Raw genomic sequence first — 19,028 nt, forward strand, 5'->3', positions numbered from 1 at the left:
CACCCCACTTTCCCAAAACCCTGGTCTGCCCCTCCTTCCTCATTGGCCCCCTCCCCTCAGGCGCTCCATGACCCAGAAGACAGAGCCCAGGCCATTCTGTCTGCCTTTGAGGCTCCTCCTGGTCTGGCCCTGATGTCCCAGCCTCCTCAGCCCTAACATTCTATTCCCAAACCCCACACCGGCCCCCATGCAGTGGAGCTCCGTGCTGAGGGTGAGGGGCACAGAACATGGTACATGCACTGGCTTGTTTATTAGAAAAAGTCTTAGAGATTCAGTAAGGCACGAAGTCCAGGAAGGGGGCAGTGTCCCCTGGGGGATATGACCAGGAACACCAGGGCCTCAGTGCTGGATGCCCCACTGTGGTGGGAGTTCCCCACTCTCTCCAGCAGCCCCGCTCCCATGGAGCCTGAGGACAAGGGAGCCCTTTCATCCGAGATGCTGAGTATGGGCAACAGGGAGGAGGGGAAGGAAGAGGCAGCTCCACCGTGTGGGTGTGGCAGGGGGATGGGGCTCTGCAGGAGCCTGATGCTCCTCAGACCCTGAAGGCACTAAGACTAGAGGGCCCGGCTCAGGGGCAGGTCCTGGAGCTGGGGCAGGGTTGGGGGCTCAGCCTGGCTGATTGGTGTGGGGAGGGGGCAGGCTGGCTGTCACTGAGCCGAGAGGCACCAGGTGGCAGGAGGCACCAGATGGCAGGCTGTGAGGCTGCCTCAGCTGAAGTCGCGGTTGCGCAGGAGGAGTGGGGCTACCAGGGTCCACAGGTAGAGGAGCAGCCCTGCCCAGCTGGCACAGATCTTCACCCACACGGCGGTCCACGTGCTGATCATCTTCCGGGTCTCGCCGGGCCTGGAACACACCATCTTCCCCATGAGCCCGGTGCCCAGTCTGGTGACTTCCATCTTGGCCCCTGGCCTTATGACCCAGTTATGACCCCTGACTTCAACTCTGGCTCTTACCCTGTAACTCCAGTCCATCTCTGACATTTTTAACACCCGGCCTTGTGACCGTGGACATAGCTCCTGACCTCGATTCCCATCTTGAGCCCAGTGTTAGTCCATGAGATCATGACCTGACTCCTGGTCTCCAGTCTTGTGATCCTAATTCTGGGACCTCAATCCTAGCCTCTGAACTTGGGACCCTGGAGCTCCTGACCTTAGTCCTGACCGCTACCCTTGATTCTGACCTTTGATCCTGTAACTTAGGGGTGGCCCCTGACCTTATTACTGTCATTTAGCTCCCTGACCTTGCCACTTCAATCCTGGCTTTATGACCTCCTACTCTCAATTTTAACTTTAACCAAATGACCAAATTTGTGACACTAAATGACCACAATCCCAGCCCTAGACCTCATGACTTCTATCCTTGACCTTGTAACTTTGGTTCTGAACTCCACACCCTGATCCTAACCCTCCAACCATGAAGCCCAAATCTGACCCCATGACCCCTGATTTGTAAACCCCGCCTGCACTGTACAGGTCTAGCCCCAGCTGCTGTGCCTTCCCCGGTTCAGTCTCCTAGTAAAGGTGTGGGAGCTGAGCAGATGAAGGCACTGTTGGGGAAACTGTAGCAGGGAAGGGGCAGGCTCTATGGAGGGTCCTTGATACACACCGCCACCCCCAAGCCTTAAGCAGACATCAGGAAAACCCAGTGAAGGGCCGCAGGAGAGATGTGTGGACCTGCACCCTGCACCTCCGGGCTCTGTCCATGCCCCACCGGCTACGCACTTGTACCAGTTGGTGAGCGTCATCATGACGTGCAGTGAGGCCAGCACCAGGCAGAAGTGGAAGAAGGAGTAGCTGTAGGTGACGCCATCCTGCTCGTTGTCAAAGGCCCGGCCCTCACAGGCTGCCATCTGCTGCTGCTGCTGCTGTGTGGCGTCTAGCATAGGTGGGCACTCCTCGGTCTGCATCAGGCTGTTCACCTGCCGGTGGTCTGAGGAGCGCAGACTGCAGGGGAGGGAGGAAGGTGGGCAAATAGATAGCCCTGGCGTTGGTCATAACACTGGACACAAATGGTCCCAGAGCCTCAGAGACCAGTGACCCGGTTACTGGGCCTGGGAGTTAACAAACTGCTTTGCCTCTCAACTCTACCCCTACCCCTACTCCCATTTTCTGTGTGACCTTGAGCAAAACACTTAACCTCTCTGAGCCTCTGATTAATTGTCTGTAAAATAAGGGATAATCGTACCGCCTCTAGAGGGCTGCTGGGGGGTCTAGATGGAATAATGATGTAAGGTCTCTAGCATAGTGCTTGGCACAGAATATAAATTCCATCAACAGTCACTATTGTTAGGATTGTTCCTTTGCCATTTCCATAAACACGTATCGAGTACCTAATACTACAAAGTACCATACCAGGTACTACATCCATTAAGAATGTTAATAATTAATCACGCTCGTTTGCCATTGATTTCAAGTTTCCATTTTATTAGTGTCAGGTGGTTTTACCAATGGCCTCCCTTTCCTTCATGCTTACACTAAAAAAAGAACAACAGTAATGATTGTATGTCATGCTTTTCTGTGATGAGCCTTGATGTTTTTAACAGAATTTGATAGTTTGAGACATAAAAATTTTTGAAAAACCAACTCGCGTTTCCAAACAAAAGTGAAAAGAAGGAGAGCTGGATTCCAGCCCTGCCACCCCAGCAAATTGAGAAATCACCCCTTGCTGTGAGTCAGTGGGTCCCTATCCACCCTCTCCACCCTCTCCACTCTCTCCACTCTAACCACCCTACCCACCCTCTCCACCCTATCCACCCTATCCACCCTATCCACCCTGTCCACCCTAACCACCCTATCCACCCTAACCACCCTATTCACCCTCTCCACCCTCTCCACCCTATCTACCAAATACTGTATGGATATCTCATGCATGGGAGCCCAGATTGGGTGGTCCCGGCCCTCATGGGTTGCATATGCTTCTTTGCTGCCTGTGCTGTAAGAACCATGCTAAGAACAGACCTGTGCCCCTGGGCTCTCAGCAATGCATGCGCCAGGGAGCTGTGGGTGTGGAAGCAGCAGGAAAAACAGCTGTGCCAGGTCGGGGAGGGGAAGGGACAGAGAACCAGGGGCAGGGAAAGAGTTCCAAGCTCCTTGGCCACCAGCCACCATGTGCTCATGGCCTCCTCCCCGGCTCTCAGTTTCTCTATCTGTAAAATGAAGGTAATCAGGCCAGGAGTGGTGCACTCCTGTAACCCAAACACTTTGGCAGGCTGAGGTAGGAGGATTGCTTGGGCCAGGAGTTCAAGGCCATCCTGGGCAACATAGTGTCTCTACAAAAAAAAAAAAAATGTTTTTTTAAGTAGCCAGGCATGGTGGTATGCACCTGTAGTCTCAATGACTCAGGAGGCTGAGGTGGGAGGATCACTTGAGCCCAGGAGTTTGAGGCTACAGTGAGCTGTGATTGTGCCATTGCACTCCAGCCTGGGTGACAGAGGAAGACCCTGTCTCAAAAAAGAAAAGAGAGAGGAGGAGGGAGGGGAAGGGAGGGGAGGAGAGGGGAGAGGAGAGGACACAGAGGTAATTCAAGCCTTTCCAGCTTGAAAAGGAATCAAATGTGACAAAGAAGACAGATGTTTATGAACTGTGCAGAACTGACTTGGAGAAAATGTTTTGAAAAAGGCCAAAACAGAAGAAAATGTGAAAGAGCTTTAAAATGTTCTAGCCCAGGGGCCTGGAGGCAGGGGTGCTGTTGGAACTGGGATGGATGGATGGGGGAGATCAGGGGAGCAGAGCCAAGACTCCCTCTAGAGTTAAGGGCAGATGGAAAGTGGTGCTTGGAGAAATGCAGGGCCACAGGGAGGCAAACTCAGGGTCTGCCTGATCCGTGTAAACAATAATTAAACCTAATCTTATGATCTAGTGACTTGTAAGAACAGCCACCACCTACAGCTACCTAGTTGTGCAAATGTTCACAATATTATGCAAATGTTCACAATAATATGCAACACTTAATTTGGCAAACTCCCAGGCTCAAGCGATCCTCCCACCTCAGCCTCCTCAGTCACTGGGACTAGAAGGTGCACACCACCATGCCTGACTAATTACAAACCCTTTTTTTTTTTTTCAGAGACACCATGTTGCCCAGGCTGGCCTTGAACTCCTGGGCCCAAGCAATCCTCCTGCTTCAGTCTGGCAAAGTGTTTGGATTACAAATAACTTACTACTTGCCAAGTTCCTTTCTAAGTGTTTTTGTTTTGTTTTGTTAATTTTTAAAAAGAGACAGGGTCTTACTATGTTGCCCAGGCTGGTCTCAATCTCCTGGGCCCAAGAGATCCTCCCACCTCGGCCTCCCAAAGTGCTGGGGGTTACAGGTGTGAGCCACCATGCCTGGCCCCTTTCTAAGTGTTTTACACATACTGATTCATCTATAGCCCTTCAACAATCCAATGAGGAAGGTACTATTTTTATCTCTATTTTACCGACAAGGAAATGGAGGCCTAGAGAGGTTAAGTGACTTGCCCAGGATCACATAGCTAGTAAGTGGCAATGCCAGGCTCAAATGCAGGCAGTCTGGCTCCAGAGTCCACATGGATAAGCACCTACTAAGATGCCCCTTTGAAAAGAGCCGCTATGTGAACTTCAGCATGAGCTGCCTTCTCTCGGGGGAGAGTGTGGGGTCACAGCCACATCCACTACAATGGAGGTTGTCATCCTCTTACTGAGGAGGAAACAGGAGCTCAGAAAGGTTAAGCTACTTACCCCAAGCCACACAGCAGGTGAGAAACAGACCCTGGACCCACTGACCCCAGTCCATGCTCCTTCCCTGACCCCACAGCCGTCTGCACCCAACTGAACTGGCCCAGTATGCAGGAAAGGGCTGTGAGCCAGGAGGCAAGGTCACGCCTGCCTCTGTTGCCCACTCATGCCATGCCCTCTGAGGGACTCAGTTTCCCCTCCCACACAATGCAAGACCTGGATATATTGAATGTGAAGAGCACGTTCCAGTTTGGTATCCTGGCTCCCACACCCTCCCCTCACTCTGGCTCAGGGCGCCCAATCATGATCCTTCCCCAGAATCCAGACCTGGCCATACCTGATGAAGAGGGTGCACAGGAGGAAGATGATGAGGCCCACAATGCTCGGGGCATCCCACCACTGGGTCTCATAGCCCTCGGGGCCTGCCACGACTGTCTCGTTGCCCAGCTGGGTTGGCAAATGGGGGTTGCATTTCTGTTCTGGAGATGGGAGCACAATCACCCTCAGCCCATGCAGGCCAGGCCTAGGTAGCCAAGTGGCCCTGAGGATGGCTAGAGAGCCACCCCTAATAGACAGACAGATACACAGCCAACCACTCAAGTCCCAGCAACAGAGCGCTCAGCAGTCACAAGGGCAGAGAGACAACTCAGGAACAGACGGGGCCCTCCCACCTCATGGGAGGACTGAGTCTCAGAATGGGCTGGAGCAGGGATGTCCCTGTCACCTGTGAGGGTCCCCAGCCCCACAGTAGATTGATACTGACCCAGGAACGAGGCCAGGCCTCCTTGAGCCTGGGCCCATACTTACCAGGGACACTGGATAGGGCTGACCAGGTGACAAACATGGTGTAGAGGGTGATGACTGAGGCCTGCAGCAGACCCGAGTTGGGCTGGGCGTCCTGGCAAGAGGACCCCTGGTAAGACCAGAGACACCCCACCCCACCCAGCCCACTCACACCAGCCAAGGGACCTCAGAAACTCCCACCCACCTAGGATACCCCACCACACCCCACTTAGGGAAAACACCAACCAGGCCACCTACCACCCACCTCACTAACCAAAGGCTGAGTCCTAATTCTTCTTTCTCTTAACACCCCTCAGATTACTTGCCCTCCTCCCCTGCTGAAACCCCATCTCATCACACTGAATTCCTTCATCTCCACCTGGCCCGCTGCCCCCCTCCTCCCTGCTCTCTGTCTGGAGAGTCTGCCCAGCCTCTCCCACCACAAGGCCTTTGCCGTCGCTGTGCCCTCCCTCTGACATGTTCCTTCCCAGCATCTCCGCACAGGCAGCGCCTCTTCAGTATTCAGACAGGACTCCCGCAGAGCCCTGGGAACCTGAACTACGGCGGCCCTGCACCTGCCAGCCACCTACCTTTCAGCCCACACCCTCTTTCATGTTCCACATTGCACATATTACCCAAAATCACCTCACTGGGCCTAGTCCCGTTGCCTGTCCTTCCCCACCCCTCACCACACATGCACATAAAAACATGAACCTAAACTCTGTGATTAAGAGCACAGGCAGCTAGGCATGGCGGCTCATGCCTGTAATCCCAGCGCTTTGGGAGGCTGAGGCGGGCAGATGGTTTGAAGTCAGAAGTTCAAGACCAGCCTGGCCAACATCGCAAGACCCTGTCTCTACTAAAAATACAAAAATTAGCTGGGTGTGGTGGCGGGTGCCTGTAATCCCAGCTACTCGGGAGGCTGAGGCAGGAGAATTGCTTGAACCTGGGAGGCGAAGGTTGGTTGCAGTAAGCTGAGATCATACCACTGCACTCCAGCCTAAGTGACAGAGCAAGATTCTGTCTCAAAAAAACAAAAACAAAAAAAATTTTAGGCTGGGTATGGTGGCTCATGCCTGTAATACCAGCACTTTGGGAGGCTGAGGTGAGCAGCTCACTGGTTACTTGGGAGGCTGAAGCACAAGAATCACTTGAACCCGGGAGGCGGAGCGTGCAGTGAGCTGAGATTACACCACTGCACTCCAGCCTGGGCAACAGAGCCAGACCCTGTCTCAAAACAAAAAAGAAAGAAAGAAAGAAAAAAGAAAACCAGAGCACAGACTCTGGAGCCAGCCTGCCTGGGTTTGAATCCCAGCTCCCCATGTGACCTTGGCTAGGCCTCTTCTCTAAGCCTTCGTTTCCTCATCTGCAAAGTGAGGATGAGGATGCTGTGAGGATCAAATAACATGTCCGAGGCCACTAACTACTGGCTATCATCATTATTCTTCCTCCCCTTCCTCACAGCCATATCCCCAACATCTAGAAGAGGGCCTGGTACACAGGAAGTGCTCAAGAGGTATTTGCTGGATAAATACTGATTGCTGTGTGACCTGGGACACAGACATCGCCTTCTCTGGGCTTCAACTTTTCTTACTGGGATATGAGGCTCTGACCAGAAGGGAGGTTCCCAGCCTTTCTGCTAAAGACCCCTGAAGACTACCTAAGCCCCCTGAAGCTGCTGGTGTGCTGAGATCTCAAACCACAAAGCACCACTGGACTCACAAGGGGCTCCAGCGGTACTTTCTGAAGAACACGCAGTTCCTCTGGGAGCTCCTGCCCATTATTCCAGATGGTCTTGGATTGGAAATGTGAAATTGCACCTTCCTACACTACTTCCAGAGGTGTCTAGGAATCACCACTCAGGGACTGCCCCTAATGTTCTACTGATTTGCATAAAAACAAAAATGACAACAATAATAACTACAATAATAGCTAATGTCTGAGAGAAATCTACAGGCCAGGCATGGAGTGTTTACAAATAGGATCTCAATCCTGAGAATAACCCCAATAGTAGGTCTTAGTATCTCCATTTAATATTTGAGAGGCAGAGAGAGGTTAGGGCACCTCCTAAAGACACCCAGCATGAAGCCGTGAGAGCCTGACTATAACCTGGGGAGGCTGACCCGGGAGCCCACACACTCAGGCCGTGCCTCTGTGATGATAGCCCTAGCCCCAGGACCCAGGTTCCTACAAGAAGTCCCACCCACTAAGGGGCCGGGCCTCAGGCCAGGGAGGGACAGGCAGGCTCACCTGGACCTTGGGCAGGACAGCAGCGATGGACACGCAGACACAGAAGGTGAGGTTGAGGCTGATGAAGACCTTGCCCTCGTGGCAGCCGCTGGGCTCAGTGTAGTACATGAACATCAGCGCCACGGCCGCGATCGACAGCAAGTAGAAGAGGAGAGTGAAGAAGAAGAGGCCTGGGCCAGAGGGGTAGTGAGAGGGTAGGCAGTGGGTGGGGCAGGAGGAACAGGGATCCCTACTCCCTGGAGGGACCCTGTTGGCAGCTCTCCCTCTCCAGCTCTCAGTCTCCCCACTTGAAGAATGACGTCACTGCCTTTCACCAACACCTTTGTGAGTCATTGCCCCACCCTGAGCTAACATGATTCACTTGCTACCTTGTAATAAGGGAATTGTAACAATAAATACAATGAACTCAAAACAGTCTTGCAAAAACTGAACGAGGTACAGGCTGTTGACCTGCCCTCCCTGTCTGAGAGATACTGGCAAGTCTAGGGAGGTGTGGAAACCAAACAGCACCCAGGTGAGCCTTTCTCCTCGTTGTGTTCAGAACTGAAAGGACCAGGGACTCACCCTGCTACTGGGGTTTCAGGAACCAGGTGTCACTTGAAGTTCAGCCTGGGCACCACCAAAAGGGCGTCCCACACTACTGGCTATGTGTGGCCCACCCTGCAGGAACCCCCAAACAAGACCCCTCCAAGGCCTCTCCAGGTCAGCTCTCCTCGGATTCCCTGAAGTCATCCCAGGATCAGCTGGTGCCCCCCATCTCCCTGGGACAATTGGAATCTTGACCTAAGGCAGTGGCTGCTAGAGATGCCCCCCAGTTTTATCTAGCTTCAGGGACCCTAGATTTCTCAGGCAGCCCCAGCCCTGCCCAGGCTCGAGTCCCCACACGGAGGCAGGGTGGCAGCACTGACCTGCGTACCAGGCACGGGAATCGCACTCCTCGGCCTTGCCCAGCCACCGCTGGTTCCAGGAGTGTGCAAAGTCGATGAGCAGCACCAGCTGGATGAGGATGAAGAGGAAGGAGCCCACAACGCCAAAGTAGAACCAGACTGGGTGGGGAGAGGGGAGTGAGGCGAGGAGGGTCCCTCTCTCACATCTACTCGTTCAACAAGCGTTTTCTGCTACGCCCTGCACCGGGGACACTGAGAAGAACAGAGTCCCTGCCCTCAGGGAGCCCCTAGCTACGCACAGAGGGCAGGATATGGGTCGGGGCAAGGCAGCTCCCCCTACCCCTGGGTTGCACAAAGGCCGTGTGGCCAAGCACACAGTGCTGTCTCACGGGTGGGGAGCGAGGACCCAGCCAGCAGCCTGGGGTCTGTGTGCCCCAGCAAACAGCAGCCCCACCACGTTCCTCCAACCTGCCGCCCCACTTCCCTCCCCACAGCCCCCATGCCTCCTGCCAAGTCCGCCTACTGTTGGTGAAGGAGCCGTCAGGGATGTAGAAGGCACCCACGGTGAGGCCCACCAGGATCAGGAACTTAAAGAACCAAAACCTACGGAAGGGGTGGGGGAATGGACAAGGAAGCTGAGTGCAGGTAGGGAAACTGGAAGCCAGACTGGGCCTGGCCTCAGAGCCCCCACCCACAAACAGCAGGTGCTGGGAGGGGTAAGGGTGGGCTCTCTGGTGGTCTGATGGGCACAGGAAGTCTCTCCTGGCCCTGGAAAAAACCCTAAGGGGCAGGAGGAAGGACCAAGCAGTGGTGAGGGTGGTCACCCAGGTCCAGCCCCAGCTGTGTCACTGAAGTGCTGCGGGGCCTGAGGCTTGCTGCCACCCTTTCTGAGCCTTACTCTTCATCTGAGAAATGGATATAACTCAGAGCTGTTCTCCATGCTGTGCCCTCCCGTGGCTCCTGAGTCGAGGGTAGGGTCTGCATATCCCTGGACAGGCAGAGGAGCGGGCAAGGCACTGGGGGAAGGTCCCAGGGTGCAGGCAGGGACCCCTCTCTCACCCGTTCTGGATGGCAGCCCGGGGGTCCCGGCTGCTGCTCACGCAGAGCATGAGCAGGGTGAAAAAGAAGAAGAAGGCCGCCGTGGCGAAGCACATGCGGTAGACAGCGCGGTAGCCAAGCAGGGAGCCACAGTCGATGTGGCCCTGCAGGACGGTGGGGATCCCGGCCCCCTCCTCACACACCCAGGGCAGCTGTGGAGACAGACAGAGCAGCGTCAAAGCCCCACCCCTCACAGAACCCTGGCAGCTCCCTTTATAAACCAGAGCCCTGGTCTCCCAAGGCCGGCCAGGAAAGAGGCTCTCCCAGCAGGGGCTGGACCAGACAGGGAGGGGAGCCCCTCACCTCTATCTCCACTGCCTCCGCCTCCATTCCTAGCCCTCTCTGGGCCTGAAGCCCTGGGAGGGAGCTCCCCAGTTACATCTTGTTATTGTTTATTTCCCACAGCCTCAGAAACTATTGCGCTGTCTAAAGCAGTGGTTCCCAAAGTGTTCTCCACCCACCACCTACATCAGAACCACCTGAGATGCTTGGGAAAACAGAGATTCTATGGCCCCTCTCCCATGGAATAGAGCCTCAAGGTGGGGTCTGAGAATCTGCATTTCTACAAACTCCCCAGGGAATCTCATCTTTATACACACTAAAATGTGTATAAGGCACCTACAGTGATGCCCACATCCCCCTGGGTCTGTGCTAGGCTGTAAAACACTGAGATGAAGGGAAGAGTTAGGAGCCCCAACCAGGGCTTAAGCACTAACAGGGAGAAGAGCATCCCCTAGGCCAGTGTCCAGGGGTCGATAATGATTAATAAGATTTTCCAAGGAGACTGTGGCCTAAGAGAAAGAAGAATCCCCCCAAGAGGCTCAAGCCCTCCTCCCCTCATTTCCAACCTCAGATCATCAGTGCACCCAAACACCCTGCCTCCTCTTCTGGATAAGCTGTGACCCCAAGCCTGGGCCCTCTATCCTGGAGCCACTGAGGCCCCTCGCTGGAGGCCGCCCTGCCTCCCCTGGGGCACTCACCTTGTAGAGCTGACTCTCCACCCCCGGGCTCAGCATAATGATGGACACCAGCACCCCCAGGAAAAGGAAGAACGTGAAGATGAGGCGGCTCACGGTGGAGTTGCGGCTGGCGGGGCAGCAGCTGCACAGGATGCAGGGGGCAGAGCCACAGAGGCAGGATGCCTGCGGGAGGGCACTGTCACTCTTCCCTCTCCCCTTCACCACCCAAGCGCGCACCTCTCACCACCTGCCCAGAGGTCGGCGCATCTGTGCTGCGCTAGGCAGGAGCACACTGTTCCCCAGACACCAGCCCATTGAACTTTCAGGTCCGAGAGGGAGGCTGGGTCATATAGGGCTACACAGCCAGTAACCACAGAACCCAGATTCAAACCTGGGTCTATCTCCAGTGATACTGTGGCTTGAAAGCGAGAGCTAGCCGAGGTCACGCTGTTTCTTTCTTACAGGGAGGGAGAGTAGTTTAAAAAAAAAAAAATCACAAGGCCAGCTGTCACCGATTACCTTCGTGACCTTATACAACTCACTCAACCTCTCTGTGCCTCAGTGTCCTCTTCTGTAACATAGTGGTATGTACTCCTCACAAAGCAGTTGTGAGAGTGAAATAGAAATTCCACATTGTAGCCCCCTTGGGCTCCCTTTCCCCTTCCCCACTTAATTTTTCCCCGCGGGACTTCTGCCATCAGCGAGGCTTTATGTTTTGTCGGCCTCCGCTTTCCAGCGGGGCAGGAATTTTTGCATTTTGTTCATTGTGGTATTCCTAGAAATTGGAACAGTGCATGTCACACAGCAGGAGCTTACAGGCTATCTGTTGAAGGAATATGAAGTGTTTGGCATAGTACCAGTCACATGTTAAGACCTCAGAAAACAGCAAGTGCAGAATAAACATCAGTTGGATGAACGGAATGATTTTCGGCTCTGAGGCTATACCAGCACTAGACAGCAGGTGGCGGTCTAACCCTTTCCCTCTCCAGGGTCCTCTGCCCCAGTTGCGGTCAGAGGACCCCTGGCCTGGCTGAAATCATTCAGGGGCTGGTGATGACACACTATGCCACACCTGAAAAGGAGACTCACCCTCCTGGGAGCCCAGTCCACAGCCCAGCCTTTAAAGAAACAGGCCCCACATCCAGATACCTCTGGTAAACTTTATCTTCCCCCAAACAGCCCCTACTCCTCACCCAGGGATTTAAGAGCCTGGAGAGCAAGAGACATAGGCCTTGCCTTCCTGGAGCTTACACAAGCAGGAAAAACACTAAACAAATCATGACTCACATTGTGACAAGCGCTAAGAAGGACACGTACCCACTGCCAGAAGAGTGCTAATGCAGCCTAGGTTTGATTGAGGGTGGCATGTCAGGGAAGCCCTCCTTGAAGAAGTGACTTTTAAGCTGAGAGCAGGCCAGGTGCAGTGGCTCACACCTGTAATCCCAGCATTTTGGGAGGCCAAGGCAGGAGGATCGCTTGAGCACAGGAGTTAGAGAATAGCCTGGGCAGCATAGCGAGACCGTATCTTTTAAAAAGAAGGGTTTTCTTCTATTCTTTTCTTTTCTTTTCTTTTCTTTTTTGAGACAGGGTCTTGCCCTGTCACCCAGGCTGGAGTGCAGTGGCGCAATCTCAGCTCACTACAACCTCTGCCTCCTGGGCTCAAGCCATCCTCCCACCTCAGCCTCCTGAGTAGCTGGGACTACAAGCACACACCACCATGCCTGGTTAATTTTTGTATTTTTTGTAGAGACGGAGTTTCACCACGTTGCCCAGACTGGTCTCAAACTCCTGGACTCAAGCAATCTGCCCACCTCAGCCTCCAAAAGTGCTGGGATTACAGGCGTGAGCCACTGCACCTGGCCTTTTAAAAAGAAATATTTTAAAATAAAATAATAAGCTGAGAGCAGAGGGATGAGGAGACACTGCCAGACCAAAGGGAGGAAAGAAAGTTCCAGACAGGTGGCTCTGGGGTGGGTAGGGGCTGGGCATTTGAGGAATTTAAGAAGGCCCTCGTGGCCAAAGCTTGGTGAGCAGACAGTCAGCGGTGAGTATGAGGTCAGATAGGCTGGCAAGGCCAGACCACATAGGCACCAGCAGTCAGGAACAGGACACTGGTTTTCATCCTAAGAGCGGTGGGCACCCACTCGAGGGGCTGGAGCCAAGGGTCAGGAATTGAAAGATGAGCTTTGAAAAGAGCAGGCTGGCAGGGGTCCCTTGCTCCTCAGAGACCTCTGCTCTTCTTTCTGGACTGGTCACCAGGCACACGGCACACCCTGCTGGAGGGTATCTGCCTCCCCTCTTACTCTCCCCCAGACTGGAAATGCTCCTCGCCTATCTCTCGTTCACATAGATGCTAAACAAAATGCTTTGGAAACGAAACTATTCCTCATGGTCTAAATCGAAACAGTCCACCTGTCCAGCAACTTCTGGATACATCTTGCAGCTGCCACCCCAAGACCTGCCTCCTATCCATGGCTGTCCTTGGTGGGTGAGAGGATAAGAAAAGCCTGAAAAATGTTTTAGAGGCCATAAAGCAGTGGTCCCAAACCTTTCTGGCACCAGGAGCCAATTTCAGGGAGACACTTTTTCCACAGATGGCAGCAGGGGTGCTGGCAGGGGGCAGATATGGTTTTGGGATGAAACTGTTCCACCTCTGATCATCAGGAATTAGATTCTCATAAGAAGCACACAACTTGGATCCCTCGCATGCACAGTTCACAATAGGGTTCGCACTCCTATGAGAATCTAATGCTGCCACTGATCTGACAGGAGGTGGAGCTCAGGCGGTAATGCTTGTTCACCTGCTGTTCACGTCCTGCTGTGTGGCCCAGTTCTTAACAGGCCATGGATAGATACTGGTCCATGGCCCAGGGGTTGGGGACCCCTGCTATAAAGAACATTCTGGGTATCAGTTAGAGCAGCTTATTAGTCCCATTTTACAGATGTGGAAATTGAGACCAGAGGGACTAAGAGACTTACCAGAGGTCACACAGCAAGTTGATAACAGCACTGAGATTCAAGTAGTATTAGTGGCAGCTACCATTTACAAAGGGTTACTCAGTCCCAGGCACTGTGATAAGCACTTTATCTACATTAAGCTTCACTGATGCTATGAATTGTGTGGTAACTTTCCATTTTCAAATGGGAAAACTGAGACAGAGAAGTGGCATGACCAAGGTCACACAGCAAGTAAGCTGAGGAGCTGGGATGCAAATTCAGATCTGTGTGCACCAAGGGCCAGGCTCTGCCTATAGGACTACACTAGTTCCAGCTCGCTAATTCGCTGATGGTCATCTTATTTAATTTAAATACATCCCAGTGATGAAAAAACAAACAAACAACAAAAAACCCAATACCAGAAAACCAAGGGAGGCCAGTGGGTACTGATCTCAGGAGCCAGGTTCCCAGGTGCCCTGTCAGGTCCTGATGCTGGCTTGTTACCATTTAATTTCAATTTGAGACATCTGAGACACAAGAAAGCTGTTCCGCTTTCAGAGAGCTTGGCCTTTCAGTTCGCTCTGGTTCTTAAACATCAAAATCCAGGTGTTCCTAATGCCTGAAACCTCAGGATTTCCAAGGGCCTGATCAGCAGCCAGAGAGACCAGGTCAAAGAGAAAAACACACACTGCTTCCAGAGCATCCTTGGAAATGTTTATCCACCTTGGTCCATTCACCCCACCCCAGAATGGCTCCTACAAGAACCTCTTCCATTTGACCAAAATGTCATTTTATATATATTTAAATCTCTTCCTACAGAAATGCCAGACCATTGGAGTAAGGGCAGATGTGTGCACATATATACAAACACACGGAAATTCATTGTGGCACTGATCATAATAGGAAAACAATAGGGGGAAAAAATTTTTTGAGACAGGGTCTCGTTCTGTCACCCAAGCTAGAGTGCAGTGGTACCATCTCAGCTCACTGCAACCTCCACCTCTGAGGCTCAAGCAATCCTCCCACCTCAGCCTCCTGAGTAGCTGGGACCACAGGCACCAGCCACAATGCCCAGCTAATTTTTCTTTTTGGTTTCTTGGTTTTTGTTTCAAGAAAGGGTCTGGCTCTGTCACCCAGGCTGGAGTGCAGTGGTGTGATCTCAGCTCACTGAAGCCTCAACCTCCTGGGCTCAAGCGATCCTCCTACCTCAGCCTCCCAAGTAGCTGGGACCACAGGCATGCACCACCACACCCAGCTAATTTTTGTATTTTTTGGTAGAGACAGGGTATTCTCATGTTGGCCAGGCTGGTTTTGAACTCCTGGGCTCAAGGGATCCTCCCACCTTGGCCTCCCAAAGTGCTGGGATTATAGGCATGAGCCACCATGCCTGGCCATTAGGGGAAAATTTAAAATAACAAAACGCCCATCAATACATCATGGTACTCCGTAAAACGGATTTCTCTGCTGAACGGGGCAAATATGTAGGTAACACTTAACTTGGGTACATTTCATTGTATATAAATAATACTTCAATTAAGTTAAATTTATAAATATAAAAATAAAGATTTTTATATAAAGAAAAAACTTAAATAAGCTTTAGGTTTTGTGAGCCTATTGGAGTCTCAAGAAACTACAAATAACCTAAATGTCTAACACCTGGGGACAGCCGTGGCCCTTTCACTCCATGGAATGCTACAGAGCCGGAAAGATGAATTCCCTGGCTACAGAGCCACATGGAATAATGTTCGTAATGCAGTGTGAAAGGAAGGCAGACTGGAAAGCTGTTCCCACACTACGATTACAACCACTCCCCTCTTCCTGCAGATGCACTCAAGGGCAGCAACAGAAAAGCCCCAGAACACTTACAGTGGCTGAATCTTAGGACCAGCCCAGGTTCTCAGAATGGAGAACTCAGAATTTAAGAAGCCCCAGGCCTCAGAGCCTTACAGCTGCAAGGTTCCTTGGCATTCAACCAATCCATTCTCTTTCCAATGAAGAACCACCCAGAAAGCATCTGGCCATCCTCTGCTGCTTGCACACTGCCAATGACAAGGAGCTCACTACCTCCCAAGGCAAGGCAGATAGCTCTGGAGTCATGAGTGGTTTGGCATTATGTGAACAGGCTGTCACTGAGTCATTCACATTGTCTCCTGGTTGTCCTCAGAGCCAGGGACAGAAGTTCTTAGAACCACTCATAGGGTGTTGGGTGGGTAAGGGAGGTAGCTGAGGGCTGGATGAATTTTTCTATTTAAAACAAACTGGCTGTCTGGGCGTGGTGGTTCATGCCTGTAATCCCAGCACTTTGAGAAGCCAACACAGGCAGATTACCTGAGATCAGGAGTTTGAGACCATCCTGCCAACATGGCGAAACCCCGTCTCTATGAAAAATACAAAAATTAGCCAGGCATGGAGGCAGGCATTTGTAATCCCAGCTACTCAGGAGGTTGAGGCAGCAGACTCGCTTGAACCTGGGAGGCAGAAGTTGCAGTGAGCTGAATCGCGCCATTGCACTCCAGCCTGGGTGACAGAGCATGAGTTCGTCTCAAAATTTAATAAAATAAAATAAAATAAAACAAAGTGGCCCTCCACTTCTGGATATATATCCAAAAGAAATGAAGCAGGGACTCACATATTTACACACCCATGTTCATAGCAGAATTATTCACAGTAGTCATAAGGTGAAAACAAGCTAAATGTCCATTGGTGGACGAGATGAATGGATAAACAAAATGTGGTATATCCATATCCATACAATAGAATATTATTTGTTCTTAAAAAGGAATGAGGCCAGGTGCGGAGGCTCATGCCTGTAACCCCTGCACTTTGGGAGGCCAAGGCGGGCGGATCACCTGAGGTCAGGGGTTCGAGACCGGCCTGGCCAACATGGTGAAACCCTATCTCTACTAAAAATACAAAAAAATTAGCTGGGCATGGTGGTGTGTGCCTATAGTCCCAGCTACGCAGGAGGCTGAGGCAAGAGAATTGCTTGAACCCGGGAGGTGGAAGTTGCAATGAGCCGAGATTGTGCCATTGCACTCCAGCCTGGGCAACAGAGCAGGACTCTGTCTCAAAAAAAAAAAAAAAAAAAAAAGAATGAAATTTTGACACATGCTATAACATGCATGAACCCTCAGGGCATTATGCTAAGTGAAATAAGCCAGACACCAAAGAACAAATATTGTATGACTCCACTTAGATGGAGAGAGTAGCCAAACTCATAGAGAAAAGCAGTGAATTGGTGGTTACGAGGGGCTGGGGAGTTACTGTTTAGTGGGAGTTTCAGTCTGGGAAGATGAAAAAGTTCTGGAGAAGGATGGTGGTGATGGTTGCATAACAGTGTCAATGTACTTAATGCTACATTTAAAAGTTGTTAAAATGGTACATTTTATGTTATGCATCTTTTACCTCAATTTTTTTTAAAAGGGAGGGGGCAGGGAGTTTTCAAAGAAGAGCAGGAAGAGGGGAGAAGGGTATTCCCAGCAAAGAGAATGACACATGCAGAGCTACAGGGACACTGTATTTTCAGGGCAGCTGAAAGGGTGAGAAAAGCTACAGAGGTCACGGAAGTGGTGGTAAATGTCCCTGTATGCCATGCCAGGGAGTCTGGACTTCACCCTGAAAGCAATGGGGAATGATTGCGAAAGAAGAGGAATGACAGCAGATTTGCATTTTAGAAATATCACTTTGATCACAAAAAGACAGGTCATGGGGTAGTGTGTGGTATCTTTGGGGTAAGGCAGGAGAGTCAGGGGCTGTTGTCAGTAATCCAGATGAGGGCTGACAGTAAGAAGATGTTCTGGAGTTACCGTGGGCCTTAGTTGGCACTACTCCTTCTGACAATGCCATTCATTTGGGATTCATTTGGGATTCATTTTTATTAGGGTTGTATTTATTAGATCTCTATTTTAATATACTTGTCTTCTAAAATAAATTATAGGCTGGGTGTGGTGGCTCATGCCTGTAATCCCAGCACTTTGGGAGGCCGAGGCCAGTGGATAACTTGAGATCAGGAGTTCGAGACCAGCCTGGCCAACATGGTGAAACCCCGTCTCTATTAAAAACACAAAAATTAGCCAGGCATGGTGGCGCACACCTGTAATCCCAGCTACTCGGGAGGCTGAGGCAGGAGAATCACTTGAACCTGGAGGCAGAGGTTGCAGTGAGCCAGAATGGTGCCACTGCACTCCAGTCTGGACAACAGAGCAAGACTTCATCTCAAAAAAATAAAGTAAAATAAAATAAAATAACATAACATACAAACTCCTTGAAGACTAAAATAAAAGGTTAAAAGAGTAAATTTTTTAACATATATTTCGTCACAGTTTAAAAAATGGAAAACTGGCCCAGGCAAGCATGCACCTTGCCGCCTTCATGAACAACTCCGTAACTGGTTGAGCCGCCCCAGGGCTAGTCAAAACAGCAGAGAAGAGGTCAGCCGGAAATGTCCCAAGGTGCACTTACTTCCCCCATGCAGTGCCAAGAATGCAGGTCCTAATGCTGGCTCTGCCACAGCTTGTAATCTGACCTCAGGCAAGTCTCTCCTCCCCTCCATGGGACTCAGTTTCCTCATCTGTAAAATGGTCTCCTGGGGTAGGAGAGTACAGGGGCTCCGAGCCCAGGCTCTATAGTTAGGCAGCCCTGGGTCTCACTGGCTTCAGCACTTCCTTGCATGTAGTCTTGAGTCATGTACTACTGTGGGGTGTTTATGGACCGGCCACTGCACACCAGCTTGGTGCTAAATATGCAGCTGTGCTAACCTCAGTCCCATTTAATCCTCACAACAGGCTAAGGGGCAGACACCATTGTTTTCTCCACTTTACAGACAAGGGGATGGGCAAAGTGACTGCCCACAGTCACAGAGATGCGAAGAGGCAAAGCTAGAATCCGAGTCCAGTGGTCTGACCCAAAGGCCTTTCACACTCCCTAGGATGTGCAAGACCCTCCTGAAATCTTTGCAGACAGCCAAGTCATCATGTGCCGGCGGCTTGCCTGGTGGCCCCATCCCCTGTGGACCCATCTTACCTCCCCATCCAAAGCAGGACCCACCTTCAGCCCAGTTCACCTTCAGCCCAGTTCCAATGCTGAGAAGCACAATCAGCAGATGAGTCACACCTGGGAGGGTACAAAAATCTTCCCCACTGACCCATGCATGCAAAAAAATCCCTCCTGAAGTTGCCCAGAAACCCCACATAGAACTTCACTCCTGTGCAGCAACTCTTCACTGCAACAGGATGGTACTGGTGTCCAGTAGTGCCCAACTACACCACTTAATGTTGTGTGGCTGTGGAGAAGTCACCTTCACTCTCTGAGCCAGTTTCCTCATCTGTGAAATGGGAACAATATTAACTGCCCCAGTGGGGTCTTTGTAAGGATTAAATGGAAGGAGATATATATATACACACACATACACATACTGCTCA

General features: G+C 51.6%; 1 protein-coding gene across 4 annotated transcripts in view; it reads right to left on the bottom strand.

Moving 5' to 3' along the window:
* Window positions 1-228: 228 nt before the first annotated feature.
* Window positions 229-19,028, bottom strand: part of SERINC2 (serine incorporator 2) — a 43,892-nt gene continuing 25,092 nt past the window's right edge. For 3 of the 4 annotated variants that reach the window (XM_055103373.2, XM_008953469.4, XM_063593345.1), the window contains 9 exons: window positions 10,693-10,854; window positions 9,674-9,864; window positions 9,138-9,217; window positions 8,636-8,773; window positions 7,728-7,897; window positions 5,502-5,592; window positions 5,032-5,173; window positions 1,722-1,943; window positions 229-843 (listed from right to left, as the gene is read on the bottom strand). In XM_055103373.2, the coding sequence (XP_054959348.1) occupies window positions 708-843; window positions 1,722-1,943; window positions 5,032-5,173; window positions 5,502-5,592; window positions 7,728-7,897; window positions 8,636-8,773; window positions 9,138-9,217; window positions 9,674-9,864; window positions 10,693-10,854 (1,332 nt within the window). In that variant the 3' untranslated portion in view covers window positions 229-707. Of the gene's footprint in view, window positions 844-1,721; window positions 1,944-5,031; window positions 5,174-5,501; window positions 5,593-7,727; window positions 7,898-8,635; window positions 8,774-9,137; window positions 9,218-9,673; window positions 9,865-10,692; window positions 10,855-18,654; window positions 18,721-19,028 lie in introns of all 4 variants that reach the window. The other variant, XM_063593343.1, reaches the window with a different exon arrangement.

Source organism: Pan paniscus, chromosome 1 (assembly GCF_029289425.2).
Source record: "Pan paniscus chromosome 1, NHGRI_mPanPan1-v2.0_pri, whole genome shotgun sequence".
Taxonomy (NCBI): domain Eukaryota; kingdom Metazoa; phylum Chordata; class Mammalia; order Primates; family Hominidae; genus Pan; species Pan paniscus.